This window comes from Carlito syrichta, unplaced genomic scaffold, assembly GCF_000164805.1.
Source record: "Carlito syrichta isolate Samal-C Ts95f unplaced genomic scaffold, Tarsius_syrichta-2.0.1 Scaffold302268, whole genome shotgun sequence".
NCBI lineage: Eukaryota > Metazoa > Chordata > Mammalia > Primates > Tarsiidae > Carlito > Carlito syrichta.
The window spans coordinates 86,877-107,048 of NW_007246364.1; the positions used below are offsets into that span (position 1 = coordinate 86,877).

The following is a 20,172-nucleotide window of genomic DNA, read 5'->3' on the forward strand; positions in this document are numbered from 1 at the left end:
AGCGGCTCCAAAATGAACGTCGATGGCAACTGTTTTCTCTGAGTCACTAAGATGATGTCAAAAATTGCAATCTCCTAGGCTCTAGCCAGAATGATATATCTGGCATTATTAACAATGAATCCATAACTTTAACTCCTTTGTACCAGAGAATCCTGATGTGCAGCAAGATTTCTAACTGCTGCCTCCCAGCTGCCTGGGATCTAAACTAGTTGATCCAGTAATGATGAGAAAAGAAGTCTCGGAAGTGAGTAAGGTGTGGTGGCTCATGCCTGTAATCCCAGCACTTTGGGACTCGGAGGCCAGAGGATTACCTGAGCTCAGGGGTTCGAGACCAGCCTGAGCAACATGGCGAGACCTTGTTTCTACAATAAATAAAAAAATCAGCCAGGCATGATGGCACATGCCCGTGGTTCCAGCTACTTGGAAGGTTGAGGCAGAAGGATCACCTGAGCCCGGCAGGTCAAGGCTGTGGTGGCCGTGAGCGTGCCATTGCACTCCAGCCTGGCAACAGAGTGAGACTCCAACTAAAAAAAATGCAGTCTCCAAAGTATAGACTCTAAGGTCCATATATCACAGATGTACAAGATGATCTACTAGGGGTGTGGGAAGAAATCCTGCATATATATATTTTACAGTCGGAAAAGATTTTAAGCATTATAAATAATCTGGGGGTGGACACTGGTAGCCTCACTGTGTCTTATATTAGACAGAAGAATGGGTGAGCCCCATTGTAGAAGAGCTAACAGAGCACCTGTCACGAGCACTTGTTTGTTTTCAGTGTGTTAAAACAAATTACTTTTAAGATTTATTCAGTTAAGTGGATTTGTGAATTATGTATTTACTTCTAAACAAATTAACCCTCACAAAATGACAACTGACATAAAATAATTCACACAAGAAAGCTGTAGGTTAAATGTAGTTCTAATAATACCAGCAAAATGGAACAAAAACATGGCAAAACTGATACGCTTCTTATTCTTAGTATAATTACCAAATAAGAAAAATTTAACAAGTAAGTCAAAAGGGAAAAAAAAAATTCAGAAGACTTTTAAATATGGGTAGACACAAACTATTGTTAATAGTGAATTGGACCATAACTCTTCCTTCCAAACAGCTTTCCAGTGCCTTATTCTTAAATACGAATGGAATGAATGGACAAAGAGTTTCGTACAGAAAAGATATTCCTCTAATGAGAAACACAGAAACTAAAATAAACAAACAAGAGGTGAAGAGGGAAGGACTTGGAAGAAGTAGAAACAAGAAAGGAGTCAGAGAAAACTTTAAAAAATCTGTAACATTTTCAGAGTGACATAAGATTTAACATCCTGCAACAAGAACAATAATCTTTAAAAAGGTCTTTTTACAAATTTTGGAAATTAAAATATTGTTAGGAAATGAAATAATATGAAATAACATAAAATATATATTATTAAATATATGCTAGTATATTTATATAGAAATGAAAACTACAATATAAATTTAGAAAGTAAAATTGAAGAAATATTAATAGCCAATATTTATTGAGAACTTACCATGTGTCAGGCAGTGTCCTAGACACTTCCAAAGTTTAAACTCATTTAACCCTCATAGCAAATCTATGAGATAGGTATATTGAAACCATGCCCAGAGGATTTACTAAACCAATGACTAACAGAAATTCTTGAATTTGCAGGATGGCAGATGAGAAAAAAAATACCTGGCTGAACTGTGAAACTCCCTCTTCTTATATTTAAAATGCGGGCTGAAACTGGTTGAAACTAATATGGCCAAGTCTGCACAGAATGGCTTGCCAACATCACATCCCAAGTTTTCACTGCATGCTTCATAGTAACTCCTCCCAAATTTACACATGTGACCCATAAGGCAACATGAAGAGAGAACTATTGCATACCTGAGGACTTTCTGACTGCCCTATTCTTTCCACCAATCACCTACCCCCTAAACCTTTTCTAATAAAATCACTGCTCTTCTAATGCATTGGGTAGTGAGCACTTTTGCTCAGCAACACTATTATCTACAATTTACAGAGTTAGAAACTAAAGCTTAAAGAAGTAAAGTGACTTTCCTAAACTTAGATAGCAGGACTGCAATTATTATCATGCTGTCTGTTTGTAGAATCAAATGTTCATAATCTTTATGCTATACCATAAAGATAAATATTTGGAAAAAAAGAGAAAATAATGTATACATATTTTTAATCTGAAGATCAGCCCAAAAGAAGGTCCAACAATCAACTAATAGGAGCTCCAGATAGAACTATGGGGAAAAATTTGAAAATCCTACAAATTCTGCTGAGAAAAAATATGTCACAAGGATTTGATAATCAGAATACATAAGACTTCTCATCAACAACACAGAAAGCTAGATGATGTAGTAATATCTTCAAAATTCTAAGAGCTAAGTTCAATCTTGAATTCTACATTCTACTAAATTCTTATTAGTTGTAAAGGTAGAATAATGACTCTTACAGGTCTGAAAAATAACAAAGGAACTTACTGGAATGCACACTTCAATAAAACAAGAGACTAAACTGTAAATAAAATATCACAAACTTTTCCTACACAGGAATGAGACAGGGAAATTCACAAGATAATTGTGAAGAGAAATTCCATGAAGACAGGACAAGACAGTAACCAGTAGCAGGACAAGACAGTAACCAGTCTAGACTGAAGCAGGAAAACAGAGAGCTCTGGGAAGAATATCTTCATGAGAAATATTTAGTCTAGGTTAGCACTTACAGAGTGTTTAGTCAGAAATTAATGATAGTATACTGAAACACAAATGCAAAGAGAAGAAAATCATTGACTTAAAAAGAAAAAAAACGGTGTAGGGAAAAAATGTAATCATTGTTGAATTAATGTTTACTTGTTGACATTAAAGTAAGCAGCAGTTACTGACTTAACCCAAAATTATACTCTGTAAAGTTATATAAAGGAAGAGATCTTTGTCTGTTTTGTTCATTGCTTTTTTTCTTGGGAATCAAAGCTGTACCTGGAGTACTGTTGTTGAGTCTTAGAATGAATATAGGAAGGAAAGAGAGAGGATGTATATGTGTGTGTACAATGATGGTGAGGAAAAGCTTGTGAAAGAGCAATATCCTTATCTTCCACAGTAGAAGTCAATAGAAAATGTCTACAACTTAAACAACAAGAAATAGAAGGGTAATTATGCTATTTTGAAAAACAAAGGCAAAGACCAGATGAGATCAATTTTTAAAAATAGAAAATGGCTGTCACTGAGAACAGGGAAAATAGAAGTGGAAAATGCAGAGGATAGTTGCTTTTTATTATAAACCTTCTAGAACTCTTAATAATATATACAATTTAGAAAAAAATGAAAATTACTAATCCACTAAAATAATTATTATTCCAAATTGCTTGGAAATTTGCAGACCAACCTGACCTCCCAAATCAGTACAAAAATGCCATTACTTCAACATGCCAAAATACATTCTTATTTTAGAAAAATACAGAAAATATGAAAAAACCCAGAGCAGCACCACTCAAAGATAATCATGTTAAATATCTTGGTATAACTAGTTTTTTCTAGGCATTTTTTCAACAACTGACTTCATACCTGGCATGTAAATTCATATCTTGAATTCATTTCTAAAAACATTGAAACTGAATAAAAGGAAAAAATCATTTGCTTGGAAAAAAGAAAAGCCAACCTCTCCCTACTCATAACAGCAATTTTGAAAACATATTCTACTGAAAAGGCATCCACAGTATCATTTTCATGCAAAAAGGAAAGCAGAAAAAAAATATGTAATTAAACAACCAGCTGCATATACTATATTAAAGAGTCCAGGTGCTGGAATTAGTCTACCTGGGTTCAATCCCAGTTCTACAGCTTTCTGATTCTTAGATGGACACTCTTACAACCTCCACACACCTCAGTTTCTCTAATTGTCCAATAAAAATAATAATAGTAGTACCTACCTGCTAGTGTTTCTATGAGAAGTACCTGTTCAACAGTAAGTAAAGGACCCAGTGTGTAGTGAATGCCCAATAAACATTAACAATTAGCATTTTAACTGTTATAATTAATAGCCCTCAAGTGGGTTATTAATTTACACCACAAAAATACATAAGACCAGCAGGATACAGAAAGGGCTCTAACAAAGCCAAATACCAAGTGTCATCAGTGTGAGAGGAAGGACAGGTCAGAAGTCTCTCCTTTCTGGCACTTGGCACTCAATATTTACATGTTAAAGAACTGTGAATACACTTTTTAAAAAAATTTTTATTTTAAAGATGTGGGGTACAATTCAGGATTAGGTATATAAATGGTGAATTTACTTTAGGGTCCAAGGTGAGGAGGTTTGGAGCAACTTTAGTGACTTCATCAGACTTTTGGACTGATAAGAAAGAGTTATATAGGGAGAATGGCAGTTATTCAGGGTGATTCAGCTAATGCAAACTGTTAAAAGGAAAGTACAGCATAGAACAGTCTAGAATCTTGTGTAGTAGGACTCCTCCTCAAATACATGAATTTATTATGTCTTAAGATACAGTTGACCCTTGAACAGCACAGGTTTGAACCACAGTGAGTTTACTTCTACACAGTAAATGGGACTGAAAATACAGTATTTGCCAAATGTGAAACCGACATACATGGAAAGTCAACTTTTCCTACATGCAGGTTTCACAGGGCGGACTGCAGGACTTGAGTATATGCAGACTGGGGTATAATGCAGGGATCCTGGAACCAATCCCTGCTTATACCAAGGGATGACTGTACTGTGTTCTGGGTCACTGGCAGAAGGAGAAAATGAGGCAAGAAGCTTTGGAAAGAAAGCTCACACATGATACAGCCCTCTAGTGATTGAGAATATGAAAATTACTCTTTATTTAGGGATGAGGTGAGAGGGAACAGGAAGATTAGCCCCTTCTGTAGGGGAGCAAACGTTCTGAAAAAAACAAGATTAGTTTCAGGACATGTGTCACTTGATTTTCCTGTGGAATAAAAACACCTCAAGAAACGAGCAAATGCCAGACTGAATGATGTTTCTTTCCTGAGACTTCTGCTAGAAAGAGATATAAACTAGAGGTGGGATAGGAATAGAGGTGGAAGAAGCACAGTTAACTGAGAGAGCTCCGGCCTAAAAACTTAAGAATCCAACTTTAGTTCTGCTACGTATTAGCTGAACAGTCACACTTCACTCTGCCTCCGTTTTCTGATGTATAAACTAGGGATGTAATATCTGTTCCACCTACCACCAAAAGTTTCAGAAAAGAGATAATGAGATAATGCTTGAATCAGTTTCATTCAGAAGACAGAGACCACACCAGTTTTTTTCATTTTTTTTGTAGTCGAGAGAATATTTGACCACGAATAACAAATTATTAATTGAGAAAATGAAAAGGCCAAAAGGACAACATTAAAGTAGCATGAAGGAATCAGCTAGAGAAAGCAGCTATACACCCTAAAGCTGGAGGAACAAAGGGGAAAGGGTGGAATTATTAGAACTTAGAGGTCTAGAGGGGAGTACCCAACAAGATAACACACTTGAACCTTTGAGGAGGGGGTACCAGGCTAGTGCTGGTGTCTCTGGGTTTAGAGGCAGGGTGCCCTGCAGCAGGGACTCAACCCTCTGAGGTGTGAACCCTGGTCAGTTGACGCTAATATCACTGAGGTGGGGGTGGATAAAGCCTCTTCTGCAAATGTTGCAATAACTGCAAATTAGATTTATCTGCTGCTACTGCAAGGGACTTCCTCTGCCAGGGTTAAGAAGAGAGACTAAGGTAAGGGTGACAGAATACGAAGCAGGTTAGAAGGAACAAGGCTCTTAAAAAATGTTCACTGAGGAGAATGACAAGAGCTATTTCAACAGTGTCATTTATTCACACTCTCCCTTTTGTTTTTTTGTTTGGCTGAAATACATGTACAATACCCACCAGAATGACTAAAGTGAAAAAGGAGAAAATATTAAGTATGGTTGAAGATGTAGAATAACCAGAGTTTCCATACACAGCTGATGGGAATATACATTGAACAACTTATTTTTGGAAATCATTTGGTAACATTGGTCACATCTATTAAAGCTGAACATATGCCATACTCTATCACCCAGAGATTCTACTCCTGAATACATACCTACTGTATGATTCCATTTAAAGTGCTCAATATTAAGTGAATATAGTCTGTGTTCTTAACAGTCAGGAGGGTAGTTGCTCTTGGGGTCGGGGGAAGGAGGTGGGAGCAAGAGGGAGACTTCTGGCATATTCTGCATCTTGATCTGGTTGCTGTTTCCATGGGTGTAACCAATTTGTAAAAATTCATCAGGCTGGAAGTTTTTATATACATATACTTTTATCTAAGTAGATAATATTTAATAAAAGTTAAATGTGACTCCATTCCACTTCTGGATATATGCTCAAAAGGATTGAAAGCAAGAACTTGAAGAGTCATTTGTACACTCATGTTCATGGCAGTATTATTCACAAAAGTCAAAAGGTAGAAGTAACCCAAATGTTCATCAATGATTGAATGGATGGGCAAAAGGTTGTATAGACAAATGTGTAATCTTATTCAGCCTAAAAAAGGAAAGAAGTTCAGACACATGCTACAATAAGGATGAACTGTGAAGACATTATGCTAAGTGAAATCTCACAAAAGGACAAGTACTGTATGATTCAATTTACATGAGTAGAATGATGGTTGCTAGGGACTATGAGGAAAGGGGAATGGGAAGTCACTCTTTAATAGATACATAATTTCAGTTTTACAAGATGAAAAGAGTTCTGTATTAAGTGAATGTAATAGATGATGGCAATGGTAATTGAAAGAACTTAAAATACCACTGAACTGTACACTTAGACATTACTCTAATAAATTTTATGTCATATAATATAAATTAAAATTTTAATTTTTAATTTTAAGAAAGTTAAACGTGACTCTAATACAGGGTGTGCCAAAAAATGTATACACATTTTAAGAGATGTTATCTATGTATTACTTTGCAAAGTTGAATTAAATTATAGTAGCACTATGGAGTATGACATTTGCTCGACCATGCTTCTACCATTTTCTTTGCCCTGCTTGCTGCATAGTGAAGCTAGTATTCATTTGATTAATGCCATCTTTTGAGTGAATGTCATACTTAGAATGTGTGTGCATTGTTTTGGCACCCCTGTATATATCCTGCCACTAAATGATTAACTTACCTCTGGAAGACATTTAAGAATTTTGATACCTCTTCTCTTATTGGGCTACTCATAACCCTACCTTTTTAATCCAGTTTTGCAAAAGAAGTGAAAAGCCAAGAATGGACTCTCTCAGGCAGAAAGGTGGAACGCATAATGTTTTAGACTCACATAGTAACTTATATTAAACAAAGTGCTTTGACATCCTTCTGCCACTTATATGCACAACTGTGAGAAAAGCAGGTCAGAGAGGTCTGTTACCTTCACTTTAAAGTTGGAAAAACTGAGGGAAAAAAATCACAGCCAAAAGAAGAAACAAATAAAATTCAAATTTTCTGATACCAAATTCAAGCTAATAGTACTGGCAAGTTCATTAGTAGACTTGAAAAGCAAGTTCAATTTACAAATTAGTTTTGTGCTTCTATTGCTCCTGTAAGAAAGTGCTTAATATTACACAGATCTTTTTTATATTTTGAAAACAATTTCACTGTTTGACTTGAAAACAGTTTATTTAATTTATACAAATAACTACTAAATACAAAAAGTAGATTAAAACAAAATAGTTATTTTTTTCTGGCAGAGTTTAAATGCACATAATGGATAATTCTGAAGAAAATGCATTTTCCCCACAGCGTTCAGGACTAAAATTCTACTGAAATCTTTGCTCCTAAATCAGTAATATATTCGGTGGTGTCACATGGGTAATGGCTAAATACGTTCTGCATATGAACTGAAAAAAATTACAGTCTACACACATACAAATGTGAAGCACTTAAAAAGTGAATTTAACTGATAATAAAAGAAAATGTTCATTTTAGAGTATAGTGTTAAAAACATTTCAGTAATAAAATCATAAGACCACATAAAAATAAGCTTTAACATATGCACAAAGCAGTTTTGTAAAAACTGCTAAGTGCACAAGTAATAAATAATTTGCAAAGTTGTGTATAAACAATTCCTAATGTTCGGCATCATTGTAAACATCAGCACATGTGTAAAATGCAGCAAAGTCTGACATTACATTTTGTTTTGCCAAATTGAATTCCTATTATCCAAAGACAGACCAGTGGAGTATGCAGCCAACATTTTGGCAAGTTGGGTCTTTAAAATTAAGAGTAACAGTGCAAGTAAGGAATGCAAAGAATTCCTAGTGCAATAAAGAAGAGAAGCACAGGCAATATTGCTGATTAAAAATTCACCACCTCCTTGAGTTTCCCGTGGGGAGTGTCTAGGAGACTTGTGAAAGCTATGCAAAGCCACTGTCTTAATGCCCAGATCTCTTTTAGGATTTCTCTGTGTTCCTCCAGTTCCCTACCTTTGCAACAGTGTCTGTCCAACATTAGTCTCTGCTGTGTGAACAGTTCGTGAAATGCCCAGTTCACAGTCATTGAGCGAGGTTAGGGTGGTTTTGATGTCTCCCCAACACATGGCTGGGTACGATGTCTGCCTTGTCAAAACAGCCATTTGGGGAGGGAGACAGATGGATTCTGTTCTGACAACCAGTCAGGCCAGCATTAGGTCCCAGCTGGACAACGATAACATCAAATCTTCCTTCTTGACACCATGAAAATGTCAACAGTCAGTTTTCAATTTGTCTAGGGAATTATCAATTTTGGTCAAAGTCTTTTTGATACGCAGAGCTGTGAGTCTTGCGGACGGATTTTGATACCAACATTCTTTCATTAGCTTGGCCAGAGAAGTTAACGTCTGAGGAGAGAAAGAACAAACATCACAATAACAAATTGGCTTTTTAGTAGCCCTGGAAGCTGGGCTGATGTCATGTCAACTTGCGAAATTAAAGTGATGTTACTGTCATCTTCTTTAAACAAATAGCCAAGGCTTTAACCACTGATAAAGAAACCACACTCAGCATTTCATGAACTTTGTCCTTTGAACTCTTAATACCACCAATTTACTTTATCAGGTAAATTGCACAGGCCAGGTTGGACTCCTTGATGATTTTATGGGAGCTAAAAGCAGTAATACTAAACTAGGGCTAATACTGAAATTTCCAAATGGGGTCATTTCTCAATGTCTTAGATCTGCTACTACTTATAAGGAGCAATATAGGATCTTTAGCACTGAGCAGCTTGTGTTTGGGATTTCAGATATGTAGACATGGAAAGGAGGTTAAAAGTATCACTCCCAGTCTCTTGGTTTACACATGAAACTGCAGTCCTAGGGCTAGTAGCAGTAATAATGAGTCTCCCCATTCCTGGAGCTGGTCAATCATAGAAATTCTTGTGAATATCATCATTCATTGGCAATACCTATCAGACATGGCTTCTTCAAGAATGAGAACATTTTTCTAAACCTACTCAACTAGGTCTAAGACCATTCCACATAAAATAGGAAAAGAAAAGAAAAGAGATACACAGAGGCAGATCACTCAGATACTATACTAGTGAAACCCAAGTGCAAACACATAGCAAACAACTAAGAGGTCTAAAACTGAGAAACTCGCACTCTTACCGGGTCTGAGAACCATCTGTTGGGTATGTTTGGCCTCTGTTGATCCACGCAGACTACTTTCCTCATGTCTTCAAAACTTGGGTCATTGGGAACCACATCATAGAATGGTGGCTTGTAATCCTCCACTATACCTGCACATGAGGACAAGAATTATGTTGGGTTAACAAGAGAGTAGAGGTTCTCCCAAGGTTTTGTTGATGAGTGTCACAGGTATAATGTGACAGAAAAAAGTACTAATCACCTTCCTTCACTGCAGTCCTAGAAATTACAGGTAGGTCCTAAAATAAGTGGAGAATAAGGTAACAAATACATACCCTGCAGGAAATTAGAGGGGGATTTTTAGAAGATAGGCAAAAACTTCTAATGTAATCACAATTATTAACAAAATACTCCAACGGTGTAACAGCTCTGTGATGCCCAACATGGCACTAGAGACCAAGGACAAAAATTCCATTGGTGATCAAAAAGATACAAGACACCTAAAGAAGGAACGCAAATCTAGTTGTTTCAAACCATAACTAGAAATAAAAAGTTGTCCACAAACTAGAGCTAGAGGCAAATAAATCAAGACCATCATCAAAACATCCCTTTTTGTTATTATTTTGTCAAAAAAATCAGTTATAAAATAATTCCTCTCATATAAGGAATGCAAATAATATAATATGAAATATTCATTTCCTCATTCATTCATTCTACATGTACCATGTGCTAAATGTCCTCTAACTGCCAGGGACAACTGTCTGTTTGAAGGTACTATTATTCACTCTCAAATGGAAGGCAAAAACAAAATGTAGAAAGGATAGTCACCAGGGAAGGCAGAGGAATAATAAAGAGCGTGCTCTTCCCTTATCCCAAAGTTTCTGCCCTGCATGATTTCTAATGACTTGGAAACCTGTCATCCCCCTAACCCCAGCAAAAAAAAAAAAAAAAAAATACATCAAATCCTTACTGTAAATAGAGAAATGTAAAATTTCATCATTTGGAATTAGAAAACTGATTCTTCTCCTCAAAAAGATAAAACCAAGACATTGATGATGTCCTTCCCCTCATCAAAGGCTTTAACAATGCAGTCATTAGATAACTTGGTTTACTGCCCTTTTTCCTCCCTGCAGGTGACTTTCTTCTAGTCCTAAATACCTAAGAGTTGTTGGGGGAGACAGAAGGAGACTGTGAAGAAAGCTGTAATTAAGTTTTCCTTGTCCCACAAGCCACCTGAAAAGCTTTAATCCTCTTTTCATTTATTATAGAAGTTACTCAACAGCGGGAATCCATTCTCACAAATCCCATATAAATACAAACCATTTATGCAAAAGATTAGATATGATAAGGAGCATCTGTTCAAGAAATACTACAGATTTTTTTAACTTCACAAATTCAACTAAATAAGAGTTTATTTTAAAAATGGAAAGTAGTCTAAATTATATTTTTAAAATTTCAAACTGGTACACTTTGATAATTCTAAATAACTTATCCACACTGTGTAACTGCATTTGTAATGTGTATCAGTCAATGGACTAAAGCCTTTCCTGGCAAACATAAACAGCTCATATTGGGCATAAACTGCTGCCCTCAGAAAAAGACCTGGAATGCCACATGTCAGATGCCCTCCTGACTTGTCTTGTAGGGATCCCAGAAAGCATTCAAACAAAAATATTTTAATTCTTTCAGTACTAAGAGACACACATCTAAAATACAACTTAACATGGACCCAGAGAGATAACCTTTTCCAAGGCCACATGAATTTATAGAAAACAATAAATGTGTCCTTCACCATCTCTCAATTTTCTGAGAGAGAATAAATGTAATAGCCTGGCTTTATAGTTAAAAATCGCATAATAGCTAGCTACTTGGGGTAATTTGCCTGTTAAACATGGGAAGGGTTATATGAATGTGAACAGTAACACAGTTAAATTTTTCTATAAATGCAGAAGAAAATAAAGTACGGCTGGATATTTAAAACGCGGGATCTGGTGATACTCAACAATGAATTTCAATGCTTCATATGAAGCAAAAGCTTTCCCTGGTGTTTCTCTTGCCCATATTTTAATCTTGCTAAATGCCCCCATTTTTAACAAAAAGAGTCCTTTTTTTAAAAGACCATTTAATTGATTATGGCTGGGACTTAGTCAAGCCTATCCTTTTCCAGCCATTGGCCAATTGTTGATGGCTTTCATCTGACACCGGCCATGCTTCTCCAATATAAAACAAACTTGGGAATAAACTCTAGCAGTTACTTGGAGTCCCTTCTCATCAGGAAAAGAAGTATTTGAATCAGCTGAAAGTATGTTGTGTATCTATGCCATATTAAATGTTAAGGGTCACAAAAGTATAAAACACGCTCTTGTTTTTCAAGAAAATCAAAATCTAGTGGAAGATCAGGCAGGACAAGTATTTCTTTATTCCTTAGATAATAAAAATCTTGTTAAGAAAATCTCAAAATTTTCTTCACCCTATTTAGTTTATATCATAAAAGGCAAAGGTAGGTTAGAAATCCTCACTCTAGGCAAAGCATGATGGCTCATGCCTACAATCCCAGAGCTTTGGGATTATGCCTGGCAATCCTGAGGCAAGAGGATCACTTGAGGCCAGGAGTTCAAGACCAGCCTGGGCAATGTAGCAACACCTGGTCTCTATTTAAAAAGAAAACAAAAACAAAACACCTCATTCTATTTTTACTTGTTACCTCCTAAATGAACTCAATAACCATTTTGATACCCTAAACTGTGTGTGTCACAGATTGTACTGATACAAAAACTGAAAAGGATGCTGTGTTGGTGACAAGAAGCAGAATGGGAAGGGTGGAAGAAAAAATTACGACAACACAAAGGGTACCTGGCCCTATACCAGGGGGAGTGAGGGCCAGTTGGAGGCCCAAACTTCATCTGCGTGCAGCCTCTTTGTGTTAATCTTTATTTGTATCCTCACATCTCTATAATAAAATCAAATATTAAAAAAAGAGAAGGAAAAAAATTACAGACTAGCGTTAGAGGTAGGAGTAAGAGAAAGAGGGTAGGGTGGGACAGTGGTACTTAGCAGAGTTCCGAGAAAGAAACACCTACATGGTTTCCTAAGTGCCATATACAAACCAGGTGCCATGGAAACACAAGTAAGCCTTCCAGGAAACAAGTAGGGCCTAGGCAGCCATAAGGAGTTTAAAAGGCAGAAGAGGACAGCAAAGAGAAAACACCAAGGAGAGGGTGTATTCTAGGCAGAGGAGGGTATGGGGCAAACACAAGAACTTACAAACAATCCACAGATGTTGAGAGATGGAGAGAAGTTCCCTGGGATTGAAATGGGGAGCACACAGTGGGTGCGAGAGTGGGAGGAGAACCAGCGGGGCAGACGGCCAGACTGTGAAGCGACTACCTTACAACTGTGCCTCACTCCTGCCACAAACTGACAACCAACCAGGGGAGCCAAGCAAAAAAGTGAACTCAAAGTCCTTTCAAGGAAGCACCCAATGAGCAACTGCCAGATCGTGAGCTAGCAAAGAGGACAGCATGAATTCAGAATAGTAACTAAAAATTCAAAGCACTTGAGGTGCCAAATGAAAGGTACAGAAAATAAATAACACAGGAATGCAGGGGAAGAGCACCCTTAAATAGTGGCCAGGGAATGAACAGACTGAGCCAGGCCTCACCTCCCATGTAAGTCTGCAGGTGTGACTCAAAAGGGCCACAGGAAAGAAATCAGAAATGTTATTCACAACCTACTCCCCCACAACTTTTGGCATCTGTATCTGATTTATACAATAGCTTTTTTCCTGGGCATATGTCTAATGGAAAGTTTTCTCTTCTTTGGGCCAAGTCTATCTTTACCAACCAATATCCCTACTGCTAATTTGCTATATGGCTCTGAGTAAACCCCTCAGCTGCCAGGCCTTAGTTTTCCAACGTTTTTAAAGTACACATCACCAAGCTGAAGTGTAGATTAACAAGAATGCCCTTGGCTGGGCATGGTGGCTCCCAGCTGTAATGCCAGCACTTTGGGAGGACAAAGAGGGAGGACTGCTTGAGCCCCGGAGTTCCACATCAGCCAAGCCAATACAGCAAACACTCATCTCTTTAAAAAAAAAAAAATGAGGTGAGTGGATTGCCTGAGTCTGCGGGTTCGAGACCCGCCTGGGCAGCGAGACCTCATCTCTACAATAAATCAAAAAAAAAAATCAGCCAGGCGTGGTAGCGCATGCCTGTAATTTCGGCTACTCGGAAGGCTGAGGCGGAAGGATCGCCGGAGCCCAGCAGGCGAGGCTGAGGTGGCCAGGAGCGGCCACGGCACTCCAGTCTGGGCGACAGAGTGAGACTCCAACTCAAAAAAAAAATTAGCTGGGCAGGGTGGCATATACCTATAGTCCCAGCTACTCAGGAGGCTGAAGTGGAAGGATCGCCTAAACCTGGGAGGTCAAGGATGTCGTGTGCTGTGATCATCATGATCATGACACTGCACTCCAGCCTGGTGACAGAATGAGACTCAAAATAAATAAATAAAGTAACAAGAATGCCCTAGACATGTGCTTCAAAAAGCATGACATGCCAGAGTGGTGTCTCTACAATACAAGAAACAAGTCCTTCCTTAAGATCTTGCCCACTGAGGCCTCTGACCAGACACTCATCTCCTCCTTGCTTGACAGTTGCATGTGGGACCCACAGGTCTCCCTGCTTCAGCCCTCCCCTGCCAACCTCCAAGATATGTCACTGCCTCCAGCGAGATCTGCAAGAGAAAATGGAGGGGGAGTGCTCACCATGCCCCTCCTCTGTGTGTCTTCCAACAGTGCTGTCCATGGAAGTTGCTCCCTTTCTCCCCATTAGAGTCCATTCCTCACCACCTTCCTTCACACACCTGGGCATCACCACACCAGAAACATTCATAGTTTCATCAGTGAGGCACCTTCGTGATGCGCTTCACCTCTTCCTTCCGTCTGGCATATAAACCATTGTCAGTGTCTGGTTTTATTTCTCATTCCCGCCTGTCCAGCTGAGCTCCTATTCAACCCTTCATGACTCAGTTCATGCTTCCTGTCCTCTGAGAAGACCCTCCCACCCTGCTACCACAACACGGGAGCCAAGACAAAATTCAGTGCTACCCTATGCTCGGTCATCTGTCTGTATTCCTCAACTATAGTGGCTTGATCTCCTGACATAATAATTGACTTTTCAACAAAAATGTGAGCATCTTTAAATTGCAATTTTGGAGTTTTATCTGCTTCCCCAGACCCTATCACTGAATACATATTAGTCAAGTGAATGTTGAGATACATATATAGAGAGAGAGATTTATATACATATTTCTCCATAATCCTTTATCAAAATTCTTGAAGCTAGTTGTGATTACAGAATTTGGAAACTTTTACATCTTATAAAGGTAGTAAGAGGCATAACCTGTATTTTATGTGACACCCCATCAGAGTCTGAGGAGTACCCCATGATCAAACACATTTCTCCAGCGAAATATATAAATAATCACACTAAATGGAATGAATAAGGACTACACCTAGACTCATGTCCATTGAGGTCAGGTTTGACTATTACATGAGTTCAGCTCAGGTGTACTCTCAAATAAGTAATAAAAAAGCCTTTGGGTCTCAAAATTTTGGGGACTTCTCAGTCGCAGATAAGGAATTGTGGATCTGGCTATACTTTGAATAATCCAAAGCTGAGGCAAAAAGGCATCGATGGGATGTTAGAGTCATGTAAATCCCATCCTTTTTTTTCAGAAGAAGAAACTGAGGCCCACACTGGGAAAAGTATTTGTTCAAGTTCACAGTCAAATAATGGCAAAGTAAAAATAGAATTAAATTCCTGTCAATATTCTAAAATTCTTCCCAAAAAGCCAACAATGGGATAATGAAATGTGCCTCTCTCTGCGTGAGTCTCATGCCATGGTGTGCTGGGTTCTCATTAGACTGTCTCTCTTCAATATCGTGTGCCGTGATCATGAGAAAATGAAGTCACTTCCAATACCCAGGTAATGGGTGAGAACAGAATCCTTGGCACCTATATCATGCATACAGGGAGCTACTGTTAACGGTTAACTCCTACAGAAATACTGAAATCCTTCAGAGATTAGAACATTAAAAGTAAAGTCATTTTTGAGAGAAAAAAAGAGAATTGTTCATACTTGGCTTCTGAGAGGACTGTAACACAGTGTTTTCTTAAGGAGTGATATGTGAGAAATGCTTATATGGCTCATGGACAAAACTTTTCCTCTTACTAATTGCCTGTTTATTTCCATAGTTACCTTCCATTTTATGCCATGTCATATTGGTTTTCCATTTCCAGCAATAATATTAATTTCCTTTCAAAACAAAATTAAGTTTGCAAAGAGTTAGTCAAGTTGAAGAAAAAGATTATGTAAATAATGATACAAGTAGCACCTGGATGTGAAAAAAATCACGAAGGTAGTATGCACATGAATGAATCTTGGGAAACACTGCATTTAAAGAAAGGCCTTCTTCCTCATAAGAGAGAATTCAAAAAGGTATAACCAATATTTGTGTTACTTCACTTAACATAACTCACAAGAGGACCTCACAAGAGGACCTCAAGTATTTTTCATGTCATGGCACACATAAAAAATAATTAATGGATACATAGATGAAGCTGCTAATGGCAGAGAGGATGACAGTCCAGGGACTTCTGTCCCCTTGGCCCTGCCTCACAGCCAGAGGGTTAAGAGAATCAGTACCTCAGGCTTTCCTATAACGCACAGCAGGCACTCCTTTCTGAAAGCACGAGTTGGAAGGACAGCCTTGTCCCCTGCTGGTAAAGTACATGTTGTGGCAGCTGTGTCCTCTCTTTTCCACCCCTGTTGTAATTCGTGGGCATATAGCACCATATGCATTACTCAAAGTCAAAACTGACTGCATTTTCAGGAATCTATGTTAAAATCATAACATTATTTCTATTATTGAGATTCTCATTGATGAAACATAGCAAAAGTAAATAGATTATAAATTACTGCATAGTTGAGGTCTACTAAAAACACATATCAATATCACCGTAAAGTGTCAGAGGACAGGGTAAACAGCTTAGGAGATATGCATGGCCATTCCCCAAATTAAACTATGAACAAGATGCCTTAGAGCTTGAGTACTCCAAAACCTAGGGAGAGAGAAGCACCACAAAAGTTCCTAGCATTTGGTAGCTCTGAAGGAAGGCTCTTGAGACGAATATACCGCTCACTGACTGTTGTGGCTGTTAGAACACTAATATTTGTCTCAGTGGAAAACTGCTCTTAGAGGCATATCAAAGAAAAGAGGTTACTAGTCAGAAAATGGCAGCGAATAAAGTTCTGCAGCCTCAGGTTATTTTGTCATGAGATCAGTTGACTACCTTCCTCTGCCCTGTATCTCTAAATCAGGGACAGGAAATTACAGGAAATAAAGGGAAAAATTTTTTCTTTTTTTTTTTTTTTTTTGAGATGGAGCACTCTGTCGCCCAGGCTGGAGTTTAGTGGTACGCTCATGGACACCCTAGCATCAACCAGCTGGGCTCCAGAGATCCCTCCGCTTCAGCCTTCCAAATAGCCAGAACTACAGGCATGTGCTACCACGCCCAGCTAATTTTTGATTTACTGTAGAGACAGGTCTCACCAAGTTGCCCGGGCTGGTCTTGAACCCATGGGCTCAGGCAATCCACTCGCCTCGGCCTCCCAAAGTACTGGGATTACAGGCTGAGCCACCAAGTCCAGGTAGGGGAAAAATTTTTACATCGCACCCCACCTCCATGTCCCCACTCCTCACCAGCCTAAAAGTTAAAACAAACTGAAATTACTTTAATGAATATGAAAATCTTTCCCTAATATGATTCATCTTTCCCTAATATGATTCATCATTTTATTAAAACCTTAAACTACCACTCAAGTAGTTCATTAAAACCATGAAACATGTTGGATATTGAGCTGCTGAAGAAAATAAGAGTGCTCACGGTTTCCGTACATAAGCCCATTGTGCTTAGAAACAGGAACACGTGCAGTTCCCAGGCTGGCTCAAAGATTAATTAGAAGACATTTTTCAAAGTATGTGTGCCAAACATAAGCTTATTCTAAAAAGTATTTCCCAGTACCTTCCCCATAAGAAAGTCAGCAAGGATTATTCTATGAGATGCAAATATCAGGCTGATGCATAAGTCTGTAGCGTTTGTTTTTGGCATGGCAACACTGCAGTGTTAAGAGTTTATCATTTGTCATTTTGAGTGACAATGTTGTGCTTGTGATTACATCTTGCTTTCTGCAGATTTGAAGAAAGTTAGTGCTATTTGTAGGCTAAAGAAGATGGAGTATCAAGTGGAAAAAAACGAACACTTCCGACATTTTATTCAGTTTGAGTTTAGCAGAGGAGTAAAGGCAGCGGAGGTGGATCAAAAACATTTTTGCCATGTATGGGGAGAATGCTATCGGTGAAAGCACGATAAGAAAATAGTTTTGTCCTTTCCTTATGGCTGTGTAATATTCCATCATGTATGTGTACCACATTTTCTTTATCCAGTCCACTTTTGGTGGGCAGCATGGTTGGTTTCATGTTTTTGCTATTATAAACAGTACTGCAATAAACATTGATGTGCTGGTATCTTTTCATAGTTTCAAAGAGGGCCACTATGACCTGAGTGATTCTCCATATTCAGGAAGACCATGGGACTTTGATGAAGACCTTTTAAATGCTTTAATCCACGATGATTCATGTCAACACCAAAATTGGCAAATATGAACTGTGACCAGTCAACCATTGTGTGACATTTGTGCTCGACAGACAAGTGAAAAACACTACAAACTTATGCATCAGCTCAATAGTTTGTTTACACATTTTAACACTGGGTTTCATCACAACATAATCAAAGCTAGTAACAGTAAAACACACATGTATCCACAGAGCCTTCCTCTGAGCAGTGAAGAGGGGAAACAAGCAGTTCCAGGGCCAATTGGTAGCATGACAAGCAGCAGAAAATGGCAACTAAGTTCTACAAGTTCTTGGGTGACCTGTGTCACCCATTTCCAAGGTAACAATACAAAAATACTTATTAAATGCCAGACACACACTAGGTGCTTTGCATACATGTTCTCATTTAATAACGACAATCCTATAAAGTGGGGACTATTATTATCATTTTATTTTTTTTCAGTTATGAAACTGATGTAAGTGATTGAGTCAGATAGAACGTTGTCAGAGCCTGGAATGTCACCCATTCCATTTTGCTGCCTCCAGCAGACACAAAAGAAGCACTACACAGCTCCGGAGGGCACTGTTCACACAGGCTTCCTCCGTGTGCAGTTCAGTAGCCCTTGGAGAACCACAGCAAAGGAAGACAAGCGCACATCACAGGAAGATATCTAGCAACCAAACAGGTGTGTGCCTATGCAATCTGGGTACCCTACCTTTTCAAAACTCCTAGTACATGTTTGGATGGGAGCCTTGGCATCACATTTTCTAAATCTAGAATCACTAAGACAGAAATTCTGGGCCTGGGGTCCAGCACTGTGTGTCTCAAAACAAGCATTCTGGGTGATTCTAATACACATTCCAGTTTAAGAACTACTGTTCCAAGCAAACCCCTGCCTTAAATTCATATAGAAAATTCACACAAGGAAGGTAAGAAAACTATTTTCTTTCCTACCAATTCCAAATTCAGTGTCAAACTAAGCACCAAAAGTAAATTCCAAAAGACACTGTTGAGACATTTTCAGATGTGAAAATGGACTTCACTCTCATTTCCTGTACAGAAACAGCATGAGGTTTATTATTAGTAGCAAATAAATGTAAAAAGCTAATAAAAATATAAAATGCTACATATTTTTATGCTCATGGTACACTTGAGGATTGTATTACTCCAAGAGAACTATCTGGTCATCAATTTTTATAATGGATTCAGAAACTCAAAGGATACATAATTATAATGACCTTCTTAATGTAAGATATTCATATATTTAAATGAGGTACACTTTATAGGTAATAATTTCAAAAATATATATTCTTCTAATGACAGTACCTAAAACTGGTAAGAAAGTGAAATAGGTACATCACACCCTAGGGTGAGGGAGCCATTGTACATTAGTACAACTCTTATGAAAAGCAACTCGGTAATACACGTCAAGCTGTAAAAACATCCATATTCTCTGACCTATTAAGTGTACTTCTTTTCAGCTTAAGAATCATTTCCCCAAATGAAACCGTAATATGCACAAAAATGTCTACTACAAGCCCCAAATGGAGGAGATAGGATGTCTAACAATTTGGAAATGGTTAAGCTAATAAAATATCATGTGACCATTTAAAATAAAAATGAAGACTATTAAGCAACATTACAACACACACACAAATGAAAAAGATACCGAATTGTATCTTTACTATGATTACAACTAAGTTTTTAAAATGAGTGTATAGAGAAGGGGAAAGAAACATGAATGTTGGAATTTAAAGAAAACATTCTCTTATTCCTCTTTCTACTCATTTTTTCTTGTTTGGGGGAAGTAATAATTATCATATTAATATTAGAAAAATAGGTTTGCAAGTAGCATTGAACACTTTCAAGTTTAAATTTAGACAAACTGATTTGTGGGT

At 37.9% G+C, this 20,172-nt stretch overlaps 1 protein-coding gene across 2 annotated transcripts in view; it reads right to left on the reverse strand.

The window, feature by feature from the left end:
• Positions 1 to 7,636: 7,636 nt before the first annotated feature.
• ACVR1 (activin A receptor type 1) overlaps positions 7,637 to 20,172 on the reverse strand; it is a 60,910-nt gene continuing 48,374 nt past the window's right edge. For both annotated transcript variants that reach the window (XM_008056158.1, XM_021711405.1), the window contains 2 exons: positions 9,621 to 9,751; positions 7,637 to 8,855 (listed from right to left, as the gene is read on the reverse strand). In XM_008056158.1, coding sequence (XP_008054349.1) covers positions 8,721 to 8,855; positions 9,621 to 9,751 — 266 coding nt within the window. In that variant the 3' untranslated portion in view covers positions 7,637 to 8,720. The remainder of the gene's footprint in view (positions 8,856 to 9,620; positions 9,752 to 20,172) is intronic.